The sequence below is a fragment of the Anguilla anguilla genome, chromosome 4 (genome assembly GCF_013347855.1).
Source record: "Anguilla anguilla isolate fAngAng1 chromosome 4, fAngAng1.pri, whole genome shotgun sequence".
In the NCBI taxonomy this organism is placed as follows: domain Eukaryota; kingdom Metazoa; phylum Chordata; class Actinopteri; order Anguilliformes; family Anguillidae; genus Anguilla; species Anguilla anguilla.
Window position 1 is genome coordinate 6,121,234 of NC_049204.1, and position 18,750 is coordinate 6,139,983.

Below are 18,750 nucleotides of genomic sequence, written 5' to 3' on the forward strand. Positions count from 1 at the left end.
TTGGGCGTGTCCCAATAATTTTCGCTCCTCATCCCCTTCCCTTCCCTCCGGTCCCCCCTAGTCTCCGACCCCGGAGATGTGTGGAGTAAAAGCGGGTAGGAGACTTGGTTTGAAGCCGCCTCGCCAATGCAGTTCTGTGTGCTTCGCTTGTCTCATCCAATACTGGGACACGGGAGGAAGGGCACAAAGATCGGTTCCCGGTGCACAAGATGAGCCGAGGTGGTTGTGGAGGAAAGGAGGATACATTTTTAGAGTACTTTTACATTACATTCATTTGGCAGACGCTTTTATCCAAAGCGACGTACAAAAGTGCATTTTCATGATCGTAGACAATTGCTGAACACGGGTTCAGTAAGGTACAATTACTTATTTTGTACAGCTATTTCAAGCCGAGAACAATGAACACTATCCTGGTCTAACATCTGCAAAGCCAAACTAGGCAGAAGAATAAGCTACAGTATTAGGACAAATACAATTTACCAAGAAGTGCAGGGATGGGGCAACATGTAACAAGTGACAGGAAAAAGGGTTTTTTTTTTTTTTTTTTTTAATATATATATATATACACAGCGTGGTGGTGGTTATTCTAGGTATAGTCTGAAGAGATGAGTCTTCAGGCCACGGCGGAAGATGGATAGTGAGGGGGAGGTTCGGAGAGGGACGGGGAGTTCGTTCCACCACTGGGGAGCTAGGGTGGAGAAGCTCTGTGATCCCTTTGGTCGGGTGGGAGGGGTTACAAGACGCCCTGCTGCCGCAGAGCGGAGTGGTCGAGCAGGCACATAGAATTGAGTCATGTCCTGCAAGTAGATGGGGGCTGTCCTGTTGGCGGCACCCCATGAACCCCTCTCGGCTCTGCTGTCCTCTTGATCCCAAGGCTCCAGCCCGTCTTCTGGTGCCGGAGGGAGACCGAGTTTTTTCGGGACCAGCCAGGAGCAGGGGGCAGGTAGGTCTTCTCCAGAGCAGGGATTCCCAAATCTGTTCCTGGAGATCTACCATCCTGTAGTTTTTCATTTCGACCCTAATTTGGCACACCTGATTTGACTAATTATCAGCTCAAGAAAGATCTCCAGCTGTTGAATGAGGTGTCCTTTCGTCAGGGTCGGAGTGAAAACTCGCAGGACGGTAGATCTCCAGGAACAGGGCTGGGAACCACTGCTCTACAGGCTTCTTTCATCTCAGGGGGGGGCAGTAGTTATCATTTCCCCCCCCCCCCAAGCAATTTTAATTTAATACAAAGTATGTCCCGGCATGTTCAGAGAATGGAGTTAAAGTCTACTGATGCAGTTTGCCCAAAAATTAACCCCCAGCCTATACCCTCAAACGTCAATGCAAAACCAGACCATGTTCAGAGAATGGAGTTCAAGTCTAGCACACCTAATGCCAACCAGTTAGGCAAGTATTACGCAATAACTAAATGCAACATTCAACCAGTGGGATCCGGTCGGAGCATACGTTAGCCAGTTCCATATCTCTGCTTTGCACACCAGACACAAACACCCCACAAACTCCAGATACATTTAAAGACTTTTTTTAATGTTCGCAATTAATATTTACAGATTTTTCTATTTTTAAGCACACACACAGTGTAAAGCGTTTGCAAAACACAGAACTTGCAACACAGAGCAGCACAGAACTAGTATTACATTCAATTTATGGACTCGCAGTATTTGATTCCAGCTCTTTCTGCCCTCGAAAAATGCACATTTTCTCCCGTAGGCGTGTCACTGTTCATTGTGACTCCAGAAGATCAACTTTTTCTGACGATGACCGCTTTCAAAATTCTCTGATCCTTCTCAGGCATGTTGCCGTTTACAGATAGATGCCCAGCAGAATATGCTGGAGGAACGAAACAGATCATATACAGTTTTCTTGCATTTTTGCATTCAGCAGATCCTCCACATTTCTACTGGAAAGAGACGTGGTGCAAGGCCTCCACAGCCCCCTGAACTGGACTATCTGCATGTTTTGTCCCCCACACCTCTCTTGAGATCCCTATAGTGCAGTGTCGTGTGAGTATTCACATTGAAGACTTTCTCTTTTCCAACAGGCCATGTGTCCGTCTAGCTCCCCGTAGTGTCTGTTACATATTTATCCAAGGGAGGCCTTGGCCTTGCGATAAAAAATATAATGTGAAGCATTAACTCGCTAAATAAAATACAACCATATTTAATTTTTTTTTTTTTTTTAATATACTGCACCTAGTGGAGCAGGTAGGAACTGACGCGTAAAATGATTTCGGCTAGCTTGTGAACATTCGCCCAGGTTATACGCAAGAGCACCGAGTGGCTACCATCACTCCGTCTCGAGGAACATGCTGATCACGAAACGCACAAAAAAAAAATTATTACAGTACTCGCCAGTCGGCTCCGTGTTCGTCAGATTGAAAGGCTAACGCTAGCCAGTAGACTGGCACCAAGGCTGCAACCCCACCGCCTCTTCACAGGAGGGGTCGAGCCCATAAATTAAAAGGAGAAGGGGAAAAAAAAAAAAAAAAACCACATGGCATGTGATGTCAGAACTCAATTGCCCTCAGTGGGTGATTGTCTGTGTCGTGTCCAAAAAAGTGCATCAGTGCTAACTAAGCAACTTGGCAATAAAGTGAACAAAATAAAAATAAAAAAAAGAAGTGGACCATAAGAACTGGTTTCTTAGGCAAAGAGGAACTGTTAAAGTAGGTAAGGAAGCAACTGAGAAGCAGCGATTCTGCTCAGGATCTCATGCCTTCCTACTCCACGGCGTGGGCTTGATTTTAATAACAGGTGTCATGAAGTGGAATGTACAGTATGCACGTTTCCCCTCGTTTCTACATGAAATGGAAAAAGAAATTCCGTGAATTTAAAAAAGGGGAAATGCCGCATTTAATTTTTTTTTTTTTTTTTTTTTTGCTTTTTTAAGCCAAGACCAAATCATTACATTGGGGGGGGGGTACAGATGTACATCTTCAGGAGGTTCTTTTATTGATGTTTTATCCGACAGGCCAATCTCCTTCAGTAGAACAGCTCACGCTGTGGACCAGGGGAAGTGACCAATGACTGACAGAGAGGCCAGCGAACCGACAGCCTGTGTGACTGACTGAAGAGCCAATTATTGTTTCACACTTACACTCAAAATCCCGCCCACCCCCCCACAAACGGTCCTGTCAGACAGACGCAGACACGCGTTGATTCGTAAGAGGCAGCCTTGCAAGTCAGCCAGCCCCCGCTTATCAGCGTGACCCCCTTACGGGTTCTGAGCAGAGGGTGGCCTCTCTGTCACCCTTCAGTCAGCTATCCGTTACATTTAAAAAAACCACAGGACCCTGCGGCTCAAAATGCCACTGCGTAGATGCCAATCCCTAAGCCGGTCAGTTGGCTGATGAGAGTGAAAGCGGGTCGGGGTTGTGGGTTAATGGTTTGAAGGGGGTTGGTGGGGGTGGGGGGGGGGGTCACTGTATTATAATGACCAGAGGTACTGTAAAAGGAGGCCCTACAGGACTAGACACGCCGGGGGGGGGGGGAGTCACTGTATTATAATGACCAGAGGTACTGTAAAAGGAGGCCCTACAGGACTGGACACGCCGGGGGGGGGGGGGGGGGGGGGGGGTCACTATGTGTAGAAGATGACCTCGGGAAGCTGTCCGTCCTCCACGGACGTGCCGTTGTTGTTGCCGGCGGCGTAGCAGAAGGTGAAGCAGGTCTTGGTGCCGGTGGCCGGGGACTCGTGGGTGACTTTGCGCATTCCCTTAGTGCCGTAGTGAGAGTCTGGGCCCTGAGGGAGAGAGGGAGGGAGGGAGGGGGAGAGAGAGAGGGAGGGAGGGAGGGAGAGAGAGGGAGGGGGAGAGGGAGAGGGAGGGAGGGAGGGAGAGAGAGGGAGGGAGGAGGCAGGCAGGGAGGAGAGAGGGAGAGAGGGAGAGGGAGGAAATGAGAGAGAGGGGGGGAGGGAGAGAGAGGGGGAGGGGGGAGAGAGAGAGAGGGAGGGGGGAGAGAGAGGGAGGGAGGGAGAGAGAGAAAGGGAGGGAGAGAGAGAGATACAGAGAGAGAGGGAGGGAGGGAGAGAGAGAGAGAAAGACATGTAATATTATAACTCGCTCATAACGGGTGGAACCACATTCGTAACTGAATATTTCGCATTCGTAACTGAATATTTCAAAATGCTGACATCTGGAATTTGCTGGTAGTGACATATGGAAAGATTATTGCCATTAGGCAGATTTTTTTACCTGGAGCAAAGAAATACAAAAAACCAAACAGCTCCTCTGAATAGAATACAATGAACAACTGACAGGGTCGCCACTCAAATCAATTTTATATTTTTCCATTAGTGTTTAGCATTCTATTAATAAATGTATGATTTTTTTTCCCCAAGTATATCGTTGGCCCATGTGGCTAGTTTTGCAAAAGGGAAATACATTTTCACCCATTTCAGAATTACTTCATGTCTACAAAAAACACACACTTCACTCTCCACTTCACAATGACCATTGGTAGTGAATTCATTTCCTTTCAACGAGAGGGCAAACCAATTTACCACTATCAGCACACTGATATCACAAGTCTAGATACAATTTTTTTGTTTGTTAAATTTGGTCAGTTTCCCAACTTTTTCCCCCAACTTTTGATCATTTACAACAAATTTCCAAGATACAATTATTTTCAAGGATCACGGGAACCATGAAATTTCTTGGGATCGACCATAAAGCCCCAGCATCTGCACTGCAGACGGCTCTCACTGGCCGTCATACACACTGAGGCTCGGGCTGCGGGGGGGGGGGGGCAGCCTGGAGCTGCGGGGGGGTGGGGGGGGGGCTGCCTGGAGCTCCGTGCCGTACCTTGAGCGTAGCGCAGGCCGTGTAGTTGACGTTGGGCAGGATCTCCACCGGCTCCTTGAACATCACGCGGAAGGTGTTGGCGGACCCGTCACAGCTGAAGCCCGTGTCGTTCTGCCCCAGGACCGTGTTGCTGTCCGTGTGGATGATCTGCGTGTGGAGGAGCACAGGCCTCAGTGTCACACACACACACACACACACACACACAGCCCTCAGTGACACACACACAGACAGGACACACACACACACAGACCCAGCCCTCAGTGTCACACACAAACACACACACACACACACACACACACACACAGCCCTCAGTGTCACACACAAACACACACACACACACACACACACACACACACACAGACCCAGCCCTCAGTGTCACACACAAACACACACACACACACACACACACACACACAGCCCTCAGTGTCACACACAAACACACACACACACACACACACACACACACACACACAGCCCTGTGACACACACACACACACAGGCCTCAGTGTCACACACACACACACAGCCCTCAGTGTCACACACACACACACACAGCCCTCAGTGACACACACACACAGGCATCAGTGACACACACACACACACATCCCTCAGTGACACACACACACAGCCCTCAGTGACACACACACAGACAGGACACACACACACACAGCCCTCAGTGACACACACACACACAGACAGGAACTGTGCTTCTAAACCGAGAGTGGGCAAGCAGGGCTGTATTTGTCTCCTGGTCTTCAAAGCCAACTTCTGCCCTTAATTATTTAACAGGCCAGATCACTTGATCCGACACTCCAGCTCAATTACTTGAGAAGGTAATGAACGGCAGCTAGGAGGTCCTTCCCTGTGTTCCTATATGAAATGTCCTGGGATGGTGTTTCACGAAGCAGTTGGCTGGATAACTGTAAAACCCGGAAAAACTCTTTTTTACTTCAGTCCGTGTTCCAGAATTAGGAGGGTTCCGGGTTTTACTCGGTGCAGTTACCCAGCCAAACTCAGTAAGCTGGTTTTGTGATACAGGGCCCTGATCTACAAGGGGCCTGACCTACGAGTGAGCAGGCGTTTGTGTACACTGCTAATTAGCCCGCTCAGCAACGGCTACTGGTGGCAACAATAACCTGCATATAAACACCAGCCCTCCAGGGGTGGAAATTTTCGTTCCCCTGCTCCAAACTGACAGCACCCGAGGGCACGCACCTGGATGTTGACCTGGTAGTCCGTGGGGCCGTGTATCGACCCATAGAGCCCAAATCCCACCACGAATATCCTCTGATTCACCGAGAACCTAAGAGAGGCAGTTAAAGATATCCAAAAAGAGCAGTATATTTTACTTTAAAGACCTGGCGCAATAAAAGCTCCAGTTATAATAGTGGCATTTTACATAAACAGACAAAGAAAACACCAACCATCAAGCCTGTTTTAACCACTTCCTGAAAGGAGAAAAAACTCCAATGCTGCCCACTACAGGGGGATTCGGAATTAGTCTAGTGGGGACACTGTTGCTTGCATACGTAGCATTTACATTTAACTCTTTGAAGAGCAAAGAGAAGTTTTTTTTAATGTTTTTTTTTTTTCCAGAATTTTACATCAGCATTCTAGAACTCCATTGCTTTCAGTCGCCAGTAGTGATTGTCACATCAGCATTAGAATGTTCAGTTAAAAACCGTTCTCATCACATATTTGTGATCTTACACCTTAAAGGGTTCGACAATTAGGAGTGCATCTGTTTAGCAGGCTGCCAATCAGAACTGAGCTTGCAGTGCTAGTACCCACACACTGTATCTAACCTCACACTCTTGAGTTCAGAAATGGCATTCTTTACTTTAATATTATTGTTATTATTATTATTATTATTATTATTATTATTATTATTATTATTATTATTAATACATAAATACAAACGTTATTATTTCCCTTATACATTTTGAAAAACATGCATGTCCAATCTTTATCCTGTGGCTAAAGGAACATTTTATGTGCAAGACAAAAGCTGACTGCACAGGGTCACACAGTGTGCAAAATCTTCATATGACTGGCAAGAAAGTGATCTTTAAGACAGCTTTCTTCATGCCATGGGTGCGAGAACATGAACGGACCCTGGTGCACAGGGTCAGTGTCTATATGTGTGTGCGGAGGTCGCTTTCGACCGGTCCGGCGGGAGCGGGTCAGTTTCGACCGGTCTGGCGGGCGCGGCTCGGTTTTCACGCGGGTCAGGTTTGCCGGCGGGGGGGGGGCTCACCGGATGCGGTCGCTGGTCCCGCTGTAGCCCCAGCGGCTCTCCACCTGGCCGAAGCGCGTGATGCTGCACTCCTTGCCCCGCAGGCAGCAGCGCGGCCGGTCGATGAACTCCACCCGCGGCTTGGGGTTCACCGTGAAGTGCAGGAACAGGCTCACCACCTCCCTGTCCGTCAGGATGCCCGACTGAGCCGGGACTGCAGGAGTAATTCAGACCAGTTCTCTCAAATTCAGCTCAGACCGGGCTAGGCCCACATCATTCAATACAGTTCCATTTGGTTCAATCCGGTTAAATCCTGTTCAAACTGAGCTGGGCCTAGATATTCAATACAGCTCAATTTGGTTCCATCTGTTCAAACCCAGCTGGGCCTAGACATTCAATTTGTGGTTCAATCTGGTTAAATTCAGTTCACACTGAGCTAGGCCTACATCATTCAATACAGTTCCATTTGGTTCCATCTGGTGAAATTCTGTTCAAACTGAGCCTGGCCTATACATTCAATACAGTTCCATTTGGCTCAATGCAGTTAAATTCAATTTGATCTGGTTAAATTCAGTTCATTCGGTTAACCTCAATACAGTTCAAATAAGTTTAAATCAAAGCTGGACAAATTAATTACACATTCAATTCCATGCCAATCTGTTCAGACTGAGCCAGGCACACACATCCAACCCAACTGAACTGAGCAAGCAGCGCTGCAGAGACGAGGACATGCCTGCAGCAAACTCCTCAATGGTCATGAGCGGGAAGCGGATGAGGGACAGGGCCTTGCCCAGCACCCGCCGCTTGTTTTCGGGGGTGGGCTGGAGCTGCTGCCTCTGGGTCTCCGCCTCGGCCCAGCGCACCGCCGCGCCGAACAGCCGCACCTCCCGAACGCCCAGAGTGTCGCGCTCCAGCACGGCCACCAGTGTGTCTGAGTGAGAGAGAGAGAGAGAGAGAGAGACATACATCGAGAGGGGGAGGGGGAGGGGGAGAGAAAGAGAGAGATACAGAGAGAGGGGGAGAGAAAGAGAGAGATGCAGAGAGAAAGAGAAAGAAACGGAGATACAGAGAGAGATAGAGAGAGACAAACAGGCAAGCAGACAAACAGAGAGACAGACAGAAAGAGAGAAAAACAGGGACAGAGAGAGAGAGAAGAAAAAAAACAGAGACACAGAGAGAGAGAGAGAGTGAGAGAGAGGTACATTTGCCTGTGTGGTTAACTGACTGCAGCAAAATATGGAATGTGTGTGTGTGTGTGTGTGTGTGTGTGTGTGTGTGTGTGTGTATGTGTGAGAGCATGTTTATGTATGCAGTAAGCTTGCGCTCTGGTACCCAGGTCGACGTCAGTGAAGCCCTCGGCAGCGAGCGCATCTGCAGTGTTCTTATCAATGCTCTCCAGGCACAGGCTGGCCAGCTGCGGCTCGTCAAACAGCCGGGCCTAAAAATGTCCAACCGCATCACTATTACATCACTTCCGTTTGCAGAGAATATTTTTATACAGTGACACTACAGCAATATATTTTCAGTCCACACAATCATGCAAGAATCCCCCACCCCCAGTACACACGTATTCCATAATGTTATTCACTAAACATCATTCAAAAATAAATCGCAAAACAACAACACAGCATCCCGTCTTTATATTTCCAGCAAAACCGGGAGGGGAACTCCAACTAAAAAAGCTATTTTTAAAGGCGGTAAGAAAGCATCGGTCAATCACACACACGTTTTAGCACGGTAAAGTAGTACACTGTACAGACGGAACGATTTACTGACAGGCTGCCGTGTAATCAGAAACACACCTGCCGGAGTCTGTGCCTACCTGCGTGAGTAGCATGAAAGCGTTGTCGGCACGCAAGTTCTTCTTGAGGAATTCCACGCAGTGGGCCTCCAGTGCCGGGACTGCGTACTTCTTCGCCGTGTACAACGTCGTCATCACCGTCTCCGGACCGATCTGCACCTCGTCGGAATACAGGAACCTGCATTTCACGACATGCTTCAGATATTCAGAAAAGAAGTAGCATTCACGACAATCCTGAGATTTTCAGACTGTGGCTCGAGAGCCACGCGGTAGACAGATGTCACGCGTGAAGGACAGTCACCAAAAAGACTGCGCTGCAAAATGTGTTTATACCGCTTATTAAACAAAACCAAACAAATCATTTATTTTTGCTGACCATCCAAAGGACATCCAAGGACATTATATACCATTGATACCGACGTCTTTAAAGACGTCGTTATCAATCGCCGGCTAACCTCCTGTCTGCGTGACCTTACTTGAGGAGAGCGAGGAAGGCTGCGGGCTCCACGTCAGGCAGCTCAATCTCCGTAGAGGTGGTGGCCATTCCCCCGTTGAACATGGCATCAAATACGGCACTGCCTACGGCCAGCACAAACCTACAGGGAGGCGTAAAACAAGGGACAGTGGCGCATTCAGCCGTTTACCAACGTTAACCAGGGCGAACTGCAGAAATGTAACGTGTAGGCTATAATGATCCAACAACAGAGCGGATGTTTCATAGCCTACTGGCCATTTGTAACATGTGCAATCGCAGCAAGAAAAAACCTGGATGGAGAACGAGTACTGATGCTGTAGACCTTGGGTGCAGCCATTTAATTGAAGCTATATAAATTACTGCAGCGCAATGCAGTCATTATAATCTAGTGTCCTAGACATAAAGAAACCTGTCTGCTTAAAAAAATATTGTTAATATCTAACTAAATCAGCAGTAATACTATACACACCCACTGCATAGTTAATATGTATGCAAAGTCTCCAAATAAATTTAAATACGATGTTTAAAATCCCCAATGGTACATATATTAGCTAACAAAACTCACCTGTGTGCGGGGATCCGCTGCACTCCCATCCCCTTCCCCACTAAAAAATGCACATCGCTGAGCACCTCGTTATTGAATAGAAAGGCGAACCTCTCTTTGACGGTGCTTTTAGTAGCTTGCCAGTTATATACAGGTTCCCTGTAAACCAATACTGCAGCGGATGCCGGGGCAGAAGGAAGCGAGGAGGGCGTCCCGGCCGCCGCCGCTGCTGCTGTGGATGCATTTGGTGTTGTTGTCGCTGTCATGTTTGTCGCAGCGGTTGACATCCTTCCAGCAGCCCTGGCTGCGTTCGTGGCGCCCTCAGCTGCAGACTGCGGGGAAGAGTTCTGCGCGCTCGGCTGCGTCCCCACTGCAACGCCGGCGCCTGCACCGCCGTCCGGGCCTGGCTGGGGATTAGAATGTCCAGCTGCCCCCGGTGCCCCTCCCGTGCCATCCGCTGATCCGTCGTTACTGGCAGCCGAGGAATGAGCGCTGTTGCTCGGTTGAACGTTGCCCAAAGGCCCGGGAGTGGAAAAACCGAGACATGGAGCTCTACCACCACCCTCTCCCGCAGCCATCTTGGATTGAGTGCACAGGAAGGTGCTGTGAAATAAACATACACAGCAGCGCATCGCTCGTATCTCGGACTGGGTGAATACCATCTTCTGGGCAGAAGAATGCTAGACGATATTAGCCTTATAGTTATGGGGGGAGAGACATTTTTCCCCCCGCAAGTAGGCCTATATTTGAATGACTTGTCCTGATGATTTTATTATCAATTAAAAAAAAAAAAAAAAAAAAACCCAATTGTTTGAAACAGCATTGTTTAAAAAGATACACAATTATTTTCGTTTACAGGCTCACCGCATGTGCCGCAAACAGTTAAATTGTGTGATGGGTTTTAGTTATTTTTGAAAAAGTGTAGGATGTGCACTAGTATTGCAAAACAAAAACAAGAAGAAAGCAATGGTGAAGTTAACCCTGATATTCTGTATTTGAATTTTGGTGAGAGTGCTAAATGCGAGTAATTAAAGTAATCCTTAATGTTCCCATACGCTGTGGCTTAGGTATAGGTATAGATTCGTTTTATGAGATCTAGGCCAGTTAACTAGCTAGAGTAAAACATCTCCAGCTGTAGAGTACACTAGCCATAACAACGTAAGTTAAAAGCTTCAGTATATACTACGGTCAGATGTGCCAGCAAGCGACCTTTATTTATTTTATTTTTTATTACCTGTTCCCAGGCCTGCCTTAGCTCAGGTCAGGTCACACGATTATGGCCCACTTACACTTTTTGACCACCATCCAGTTTCCTGATAAATCCAGTAAGCATCACAAAAAATTGTATATGCATCTGATTCTATTGTGAATAAGGTCTAATAGTTGAACACTGGGCCTATGAATCCATGTGACCACATTCTAATCCATCAGAAATGAAACAGTGGAGTGTCTGCATACAATGTAATATTATGGTATCCTAAACATTGTACGACCCCATCCCCTGCCACACAGAAACATAATGGATGAGCATTGGTCTGAGCATTGCATGTCCAGGCAGAGGTAAGAACACTGTCAAAACCCCAAGATTGGAATTTCTTAAGAAATGAAATATAGATTTCTAAAATGGCAGAAATTAGAAACATTCACTCTATATTTACACTGTAGCTTTCTGCAATGTCCAAAAATGCAACCATAAATATTGTAAAAAGTTTTTTAAAAATATCAAAACGAAAAAATGTACAAAATGAAAGGAAATAAAATATTTACTACAGTTCTGTCAGCAGAACTGAAACCTATTCATCGAGGATGCCCTTCATAAGTGATCAAACCTTTTGGCTCTTCAATGTATTTGGCTACAGCTAGACATAGTTGCCAACAATGTCTACAATTCAATTGTAATTGTACAAATCTGAAAGACATGTTTGTTGAATATACATTTTTACACTGCTTTTACACAGGCATGTTCAAACTTTTCTACAAAATGAAGTGCCACATAATTTAAAGGTGTAAGCATGGGGATATTTGTTTTTTGTTAGCACCTGTATTTGCAGTGAGAATTTTTGAGGTCATCGTTCACCACCTGTAGTTTTATTTGAAGTAAATGTTACAAGAATCCAAGAATCCCGGCTGCGATTATTTTTATTGTAGGGTAAATCATCCAATTCTATAATGGAACAAATACTGTACTGATTCTTATTTTTTATAAGCTGTCCTTGTCCAGTGTGATTTGCAGTATTATTAAATATAATGCCAATTAGTAACTGTATATTTTTCCAAAAGAAAACACTCAACCAGGTAGAGGGGTAGTAAACAATAAGGCCCATTATATTCATTGCGTGTGGTCAAGGCGTATCCTGTAAATTATACGAGCCAATCATCGTTTAAAATATTTTGTAGAGCCAATCACTAGTAAGGGGTGGGGAAATATGCGTTTTCCCGGAGTTTGGTAGAGTGCGTAAAGTATCCAGGAGTTATCGCGGTGAGTCCAACATTATATTTAATGGTTATTCTGTAAAGCAATAAAATGCAGCAATTCCAATAAAAGCGGCAAAATCGCATATAATTGTCACTTACTGATAACGTTTTTTAAGTTCACCAGTTCATGTATTTCGTCGTCTAAAAGTATGCGGCTGATATTCCTCTTTGTTCTAATGTAACGTTAGTAGTTAGCTAGCTAGTGTTATGTTAGCTTTTACCTACCAATGTTTTCCAACAAAACTAGGGCTGCGTTAAATTAAGCTACTGTTGGCTAGATTGCTGGCAAACTAGCTAATTGCGAAATTCAGGATAAAAACACTGTGATCGCGAAATGCCGGCTTGAGGATGATTCGTGATTGGATTAATAATAAGCAATTTAACTAGCTAGCCAACATTAGCCAACTCGCAAGAGCTAACGTTAGCTAGCCAAAAAGCTACTGCCATTGCCCCTGCTAGGTAGCCAACAATTATTGCAGTATAATTATGATGACTGTCTGACTTAACGTAGATAATACATGTTACCTCACTTGGCTAAAGTAATTATGCTGTTAAGCAGGAAAGCCAGTATGGCATTGATAATCAAATTAAAGGAAGACTGTAATTTACTTAACTGTGATGTACATTGATGGTAACGTCAAGAAGTTAAGTCATGTCAAATAGCTATTACCTGGAAATGCGTATACCTCGGAAGTTAAACTTGGTAACTGGAAGTAATCATATGTATGTATGTGTCGGGGGACGGGGAGGGCGGTATGTTGGCAGAGGAAAAAAGTAATGAGAACAAATTGCATGTAACTGTTTTTCAGGCAACTTGGCCTGGGCATGTCTCACAACACAAAACAACAGCAGACTGAGTGAGTATGGGCGACAGGGGTGCCAAGTTGCATATTTTATATAGATATCGATATGTTTCTTACTCGTAACTACCAACGAGTTTGTGAGTGATTTTGGTGTTTCTCGGTCCCCTATTTGACCGCTGGACCCTTCTTAATTTGTCCGCCAGGCCTCCCCGAAGCCCTGCGCCAAATGGAGGGGTGTTTGTCATGCGGGGGGTGAAGCAGGAGCAGAGCGATGCCCCCCTGCCCCGCTCGGCTCACCCGTCAGACTCGACCCGGGAGGAGGCAAGAGGGGGCGGGCGAGCGTGCGTGTGCACGTACACGTAGCGTACGGGGCACTGAATGCTGATTACCCAATCGGGAGTACTTCTGTCCTGTTTGTCCCTTTGAGCAGTCTACTCGCACATTCCCCATTGGTGTATTCTCCATGGCTGTTTAAAACGACGCATCTGGGCACCCGTGTTTAAAATCTGAACTTGTTTCAAATTTTTTTTTCTTTATTTTGAACTCGTTCTCTCTTTTTTCTTTATTTTATTTTTTGTGTGTCTCTCCCGCTACGAGCAGAACGCGGCCTCCCTCTCGGTGCAGCCGGTGAAGAAGCGGGGCTGGCCCAAGGGGAAGAAGAGGAAGAAGGTGCTGCCCAACGGGCCCAAGGCCCCGGTGACGGGCTACGTGCGCTTCCTGAACGAGCGGCGGGAGCAGATCCGCGCCCTGCACCCCGACCTGCCCTTCCCCGAAATCACCAAGAGGCTGGGCGCCGAGTGGAGCCGCCTGGTGCCCCACGACAAGCAGGTGCGGCGCCGCCGAAATCAGCAGCGGGCGGTGTTTAAACATCGAAATGGTGCGGTAGAGAAGTACACTGTTACAAAGTGAATAGTACTAATGGGTAGACTAAGCTCTGCATTATTGCACTGAGCTCACTTTGGAACTGTAGCATATTTTCGGAGGTCTGTGTTTCCATGTAAAAGTCCACTACTGAATGTAAAATCAACCCTAGAGTAGAAATAAGTATGGAATGTGGAATCAGTTCTGGAGTAGCAGTGAGTTTGGAATGTGGAATCAGCCCTACAGTAGAAATAAGTATGGAAAGTGGAATCAGCCCTACAGTAGAAATAAGTATGGAATGTGGAATCAGTTCTGGAGTAGCAGTGAGTTTGGAATGTGGAATCAGCCATAGAGTAGCCAGAAGTACGGAATGTGGAATCAGCCTTGGAGTAGCAATGATCACTCCCCTCCCTTTTTTGCTCTGCCTGATAACTGTGTATATTGGTGTGTGGAACAGACGGGGTTCCAAACCCACAGCAGGCCTTCCCTGTTACATGACTATTTGTGTAGCTCAGAGATCTCATCCTCCAGGCCTGGATGGCCATGGTTGTCTGTAGGCTTTTGTGGTTTCCTTTTGATCAGCAGCCAGTGTTCCCGGTGTAGCCGATTGGTCCTTGCTTGTGTCCGTCGGGGTGTTAGCGGGAGCTACACCTCCCTGCGGTGGTGTTCACGCTCCACCCTTTGTGTTTCTGACTGGGTGCATACATACGCACAGCGGTACATTGGGTGGTGTTAGCAGGAGCTACACCTCTCTGCGGTGATGTTCAAGCTCCACCCTGTGTGTTTCTGACTGGGTGCTGTACGTACGCACAGCGGTACATTGGGGGGTGTTAGCGGCAGCTGCGCCTCTTCGTGGTGATGTTCAAGCTCCGCCCTGTGTTTTTTTGACTGGGTGCTGTACGTACGCACAGCGCTACCTGGACGAGGCGGAGCGGGAGAAGCAGCAGTACGCGCGGGAGCTGAAGGAGTACCAGCAGAGCGAGGCCTTCCAGATCACCAGCGCCAAGATCCAGGACAAGAAGGTCAAGAGAGGTCAGGACTCCGCGGAAACACTACGGCTACGGCTAAGACCTGCTGGCTGTTCTCTCCTCTTTGTCTCTTTTTCTCGTCTCCTCTGACGTTGCGTTATCAATAGGCTACACTTCTTAGCTAACGTGTGTATGTTTTTTTTATTTTTTCTGGCGTTCGCTGGTGTCTGCCGGCTGATCTGTTCGGCAGTAATGTGTTGTTTCCTAGCCACAGCTGACTGCTGTTAGGTTGTTTGTCATCGTTGTGTTCCCAGTGTTCTCAGGAAGTTTATTACATGGATGCATGAAGATCGATAAGCACTGACGTTTCAGCGCAAGCCTTCTTCAGTGTGCTAAACTTGCCGAAAATTCTGAAAGGATTCGACCCCACATAAGATTCTAGAAGTATTCTAGGGAGCGCTGTCTATTTTGTTCTGTCATTGATCCGTCATATTTTGTAGGATTTGGCACCCAGCATGTATTAATAGTTTTGAGTTGAGCACATTTAATTTTCTATTGATTTTCTCAGGAAGTTGTCATGGCTATAACCTTGTGGTCCTGACAGCTTTGTGGCCAGTTTCTAGGGTTATTCCAGTAACCGTCTTTGAAAAAAAACGACATTAACGATTGTCTTGATGTCTGGTTTATGTAACTCTTATGTTAGCTACCTGAAGAAGTGTATATTTGCGAATCACGGACTGGATCTATCTGTTTTTGCAGAAGAGCTTACATCTGTGATTATCAATGCCACTAGCCTTGGACCAGCTGGATATAAGGTGAACTGCCTTATTTATGTTAATTCTGTACTATTCATAGAGCCTGATTCAGTCGTAACATTGCAATGCAAGCCACTGATACATAGGATGTATGAGACTGCAAAGCTGTGGATGTTTGATGTGATGTCACGCGTGATGTCATTGCTTACCTCTCTGCTCTGCACACGTGTCCCTCAGGGCTCGGACCTCTCCAACAGGTTCGACGTGCCCATTTTCACAGAGGAGTTTCTGGACCAGAACAAAGGTGAGACCTGCAGTGCGGTGAGGACTGGGAAGACCTTGCTGCGAATCAGAGTCCTTTTGACACACATATTATGTGACTCTGTGCCATCCTAATGGAAAGAAGCGACCTCCAAAATGTCAGTGTTAAAGCAAAACAAATAAAACATCAACAGTAAGCTATTAATTTGCCCTTGACACTTTTCATGTGACAAGCATCATATCTTAGCCCACAATATAAAACACAGCTTCTACTGGAAAGCTTCTACTGTGGTGACCGTGTGCAGAACCGTGCCCGTCCAGCGTTCTCTCCTCCCTCATTGGTCGCTCGGCCTGTCACTCGTCCCCCCCCCGCAGCCCGGGAGGCGGAGCTACGGCGGCTGCGCAAGGCCAACGTGGAGTTCGAGGAGCAGAACGCCGTCCTGCAGAAGCACATCGCCGACATGTACGGCGCCAAGGAGCGCCTGGAGGCGGAGCTCGGGCAGGACGAGCGCCGCACCCAGGCCCTGCACCGCCACCTGCAGGCCATCAAGCACATGCTCGTCAGCAACCTGGCGACCGTCGCCCTGCCAGGTCTGTCCCCCCACAATGCTTTGCACCGCGGGCTCCCTTGTCCGTGTTTGACCGAGCTCACGCTTCCCGCTGAAGCCTGTCTCTTTACCACAGTCCCACAGGCCTGTTTGACTTCTCCACCCCCAGCACCTTCACATACATGCTCAACTGGCCTGTTTTACACAATACCACATATATTATTGAAATGACATCACGATGTCTGTGCTTGAAAATATCGCTTTTTTACAGTCATGTCCCACTTTTTTTTTTTTTTAAAAAGGAACAGCCAGGTGTCAGTAGACTATGAAGCGGCGTATGTGAGCTTCCCCAGCGAGACCCCAGCGCCGCTTACGTCAGCGATGATGTCACAGATGCGCTGGCTCCGCATCAGTTATTTCCCTCACGTTCTAGGACGACTACCGCCTGTCTAGAATCATAAATGCACACCAGCTATCTCCGCTGTTCGAATGCATCGTACTGTCCCCCGGGCCTAGTAGGATACCGTAGTCCATATTCACAGCTACAGGGTTTAACCCCCCCTTCCCACTGTCCACCCCCATTCCACCCCCCCCCCCCCCCCGGGTCACTCTGCCCCCCGCAGGCACGGGCGAGACCCCCTCCCTGGGCACGCTGGACTCGTACCTGACCCGCATGGGTAGCGTGCTGGAGACCAACCCTCAGGAGCACCGCTCTCTGGTCATCCAGCTGCAGGACATCCTGGCACACCTGGACAGGTAACCCCCCCCCTCTGCCAGCGCCGCGCCCGCCTCGCCCAGAGAGTCAGGGCCGGGGGGAAACCTCAGTGAGGCCGTACACACCATCACAAACCACGTCCTGGATGGATTCCACAGAGACAGCCATGTCTCAGCTCAGGGCTCTGGTTCTGAGGTCTGTGTACATGCAGGTTTTCAAATATCTTTGAAAGGTCTTGAAATGTCACCGTTCAGCACTGATTAAATGGCTCTTACTGACTCATAGAGTTGCACAAATAGATATTTGTTGTGCAGTCACGTTCCTGTAATTGTGTGCAGACACTTATCAGTAATTCCGTGATCTCACTTTTTTTCTTTTACCTCCTGTCTGTCCGCAGTGAGAAGCTCTGATTGGCCGGGGCAGCAGAGCTGGTTAAGGACTGGCTGTGTCCAGCACACACACACACACACACACACACACACACACACACAGTACCCCATCTCATCACTGCTGCCCATCTGCCTGGCTACGGAACACTGGCCTTCTCTGTGGGCTCAATCTGTCAGTGCAGCACGCTTTCTGCCACTGAGCAAGAGGAGGGGAATGGCATTCAGACTGTTCTGCGTGTGTGTATGTGTGTGTGTGTGTGTGTGTGCGCGCGTGTGTGTGTGTGTGCGTGTGCGTGCGTGTGCGTGTGTGTGCGTGTGCGTGTGTGTGCGTGTGTGCGCGTGTGTGTGTGTGTGTGCGTGTGTGTGCGTGTGTGCGCGTGTGTGCGTGTGCGTGTGTGTGCGTGTGTGCGCGTGTGTGTGTGTGTGTATGTGTGTGTGTGTGTGCGCGTGTGTGTGTGTGTGTGTGTGTGTGTGTGTGTGTGCGCGTGTGTGTGTGTGTGTGTGTGTGTGTGTGTGCGTGTGTGTGGGTGCGTGCGTGCGTGCGTGTGCGTGTGGATAAAAGTGATGCAGAGCCAACTTTTGCTGGAAAGATTATTCCAAGTACCCTCCATTCCTCATTCTGTCTCTCTCTCTCTCTCACACACACACACACACACACACACACAGGCACGCACTTTACTAGATCATCATCTCAGTAATTTAAAATCTCGGTGTTAAATTTAAGGTAATTGCTGACTGGAGGGTGTGAGAGTTTACAGAAATAGCTCCCAAAAATACCTCCTGTGGGACCATGGGAAAATTATGTGGTGAGAGAGTTGCGAAATTAAAACAACCGTCATGGGGTTTTATAGGGTACCTTTTATTAAATCTTCCTCTTTTTTTTTTGATCTCATGTATGAATTTTTGCTCCTCTTCCTCCCCAATTTAAAGTAGCTTATCGAAGGATATTTGAAGAGTGGGGGGGATTGTATGATAAAAGAAAAATGCACAACAGGTAGTGTAGTGCATTTTGTGGGAATAACTATTTGTAAAATGGGTTCACGGTGGTCAAGGGTCTTAGGAGTGGGTTAAGGTGTTTCATTGGTGTTTAAGCAATTTGCATGCATTCGAAT

At 47.5% G+C, this 18,750-nt stretch overlaps 2 protein-coding genes across 4 annotated transcripts; one reads left to right on the forward strand and one right to left on the reverse strand.

Annotated features, from left to right (window-relative positions):
- Positions 1–1,512: 1,512 nt before the first annotated feature.
- On the reverse strand, positions 1,513–10,638 carry btbd2a (BTB (POZ) domain containing 2a). 2 transcript variants are annotated; one of them, XM_035414622.1, is made up of 9 exons: positions 9,885–10,638; positions 9,321–9,440; positions 8,866–9,022; positions 8,376–8,481; positions 7,744–7,974; positions 7,065–7,257; positions 6,023–6,110; positions 4,808–4,954; positions 1,513–3,747 (listed from the first exon to the last, which is right to left on the reverse strand). In XM_035414622.1, the coding sequence occupies exons 1-9, from the start codon at positions 10,523–10,525 to the stop codon at positions 3,586–3,588; spliced, it is 1,845 nt and encodes a 614-aa protein (XP_035270513.1). In that variant the 5' UTR covers positions 10,526–10,638; the 3' UTR covers positions 1,513–3,585. The 2 variants fall into 2 exon arrangements, with proteins under 2 accessions (XP_035270513.1, XP_035270514.1); XM_035414623.1 differs by having other exon boundaries at positions 3,586–3,747; positions 7,777–7,974; positions 9,885–10,637.
- Positions 10,639–12,275: 1,637 nt separating this feature from the next.
- hmg20b (high mobility group 20B) lies at positions 12,276–17,925 on the forward strand. Of its 2 annotated transcripts, none has more exons than XM_035414624.1 (10): positions 12,276–12,342; positions 13,148–13,195; positions 13,345–13,462; positions 13,742–13,969; positions 14,914–15,034; positions 15,730–15,785; positions 15,963–16,029; positions 16,362–16,577; positions 17,158–17,290; positions 17,647–17,925. In XM_035414624.1, the coding sequence occupies exons 2-10, from the start codon at positions 13,164–13,166 to the stop codon at positions 17,657–17,659; spliced, it is 984 nt and encodes a 327-aa protein (XP_035270515.1). In that variant the 5' UTR covers positions 12,276–12,342; positions 13,148–13,163; the 3' UTR covers positions 17,660–17,925. The 2 variants fall into 2 exon arrangements, with proteins under 2 accessions (XP_035270515.1, XP_035270516.1); XM_035414625.1 differs by lacking the exon at positions 12,276–12,342 and adding an exon at positions 12,424–12,485.
- Positions 17,926–18,750: the final 825 nt, after the last annotated feature.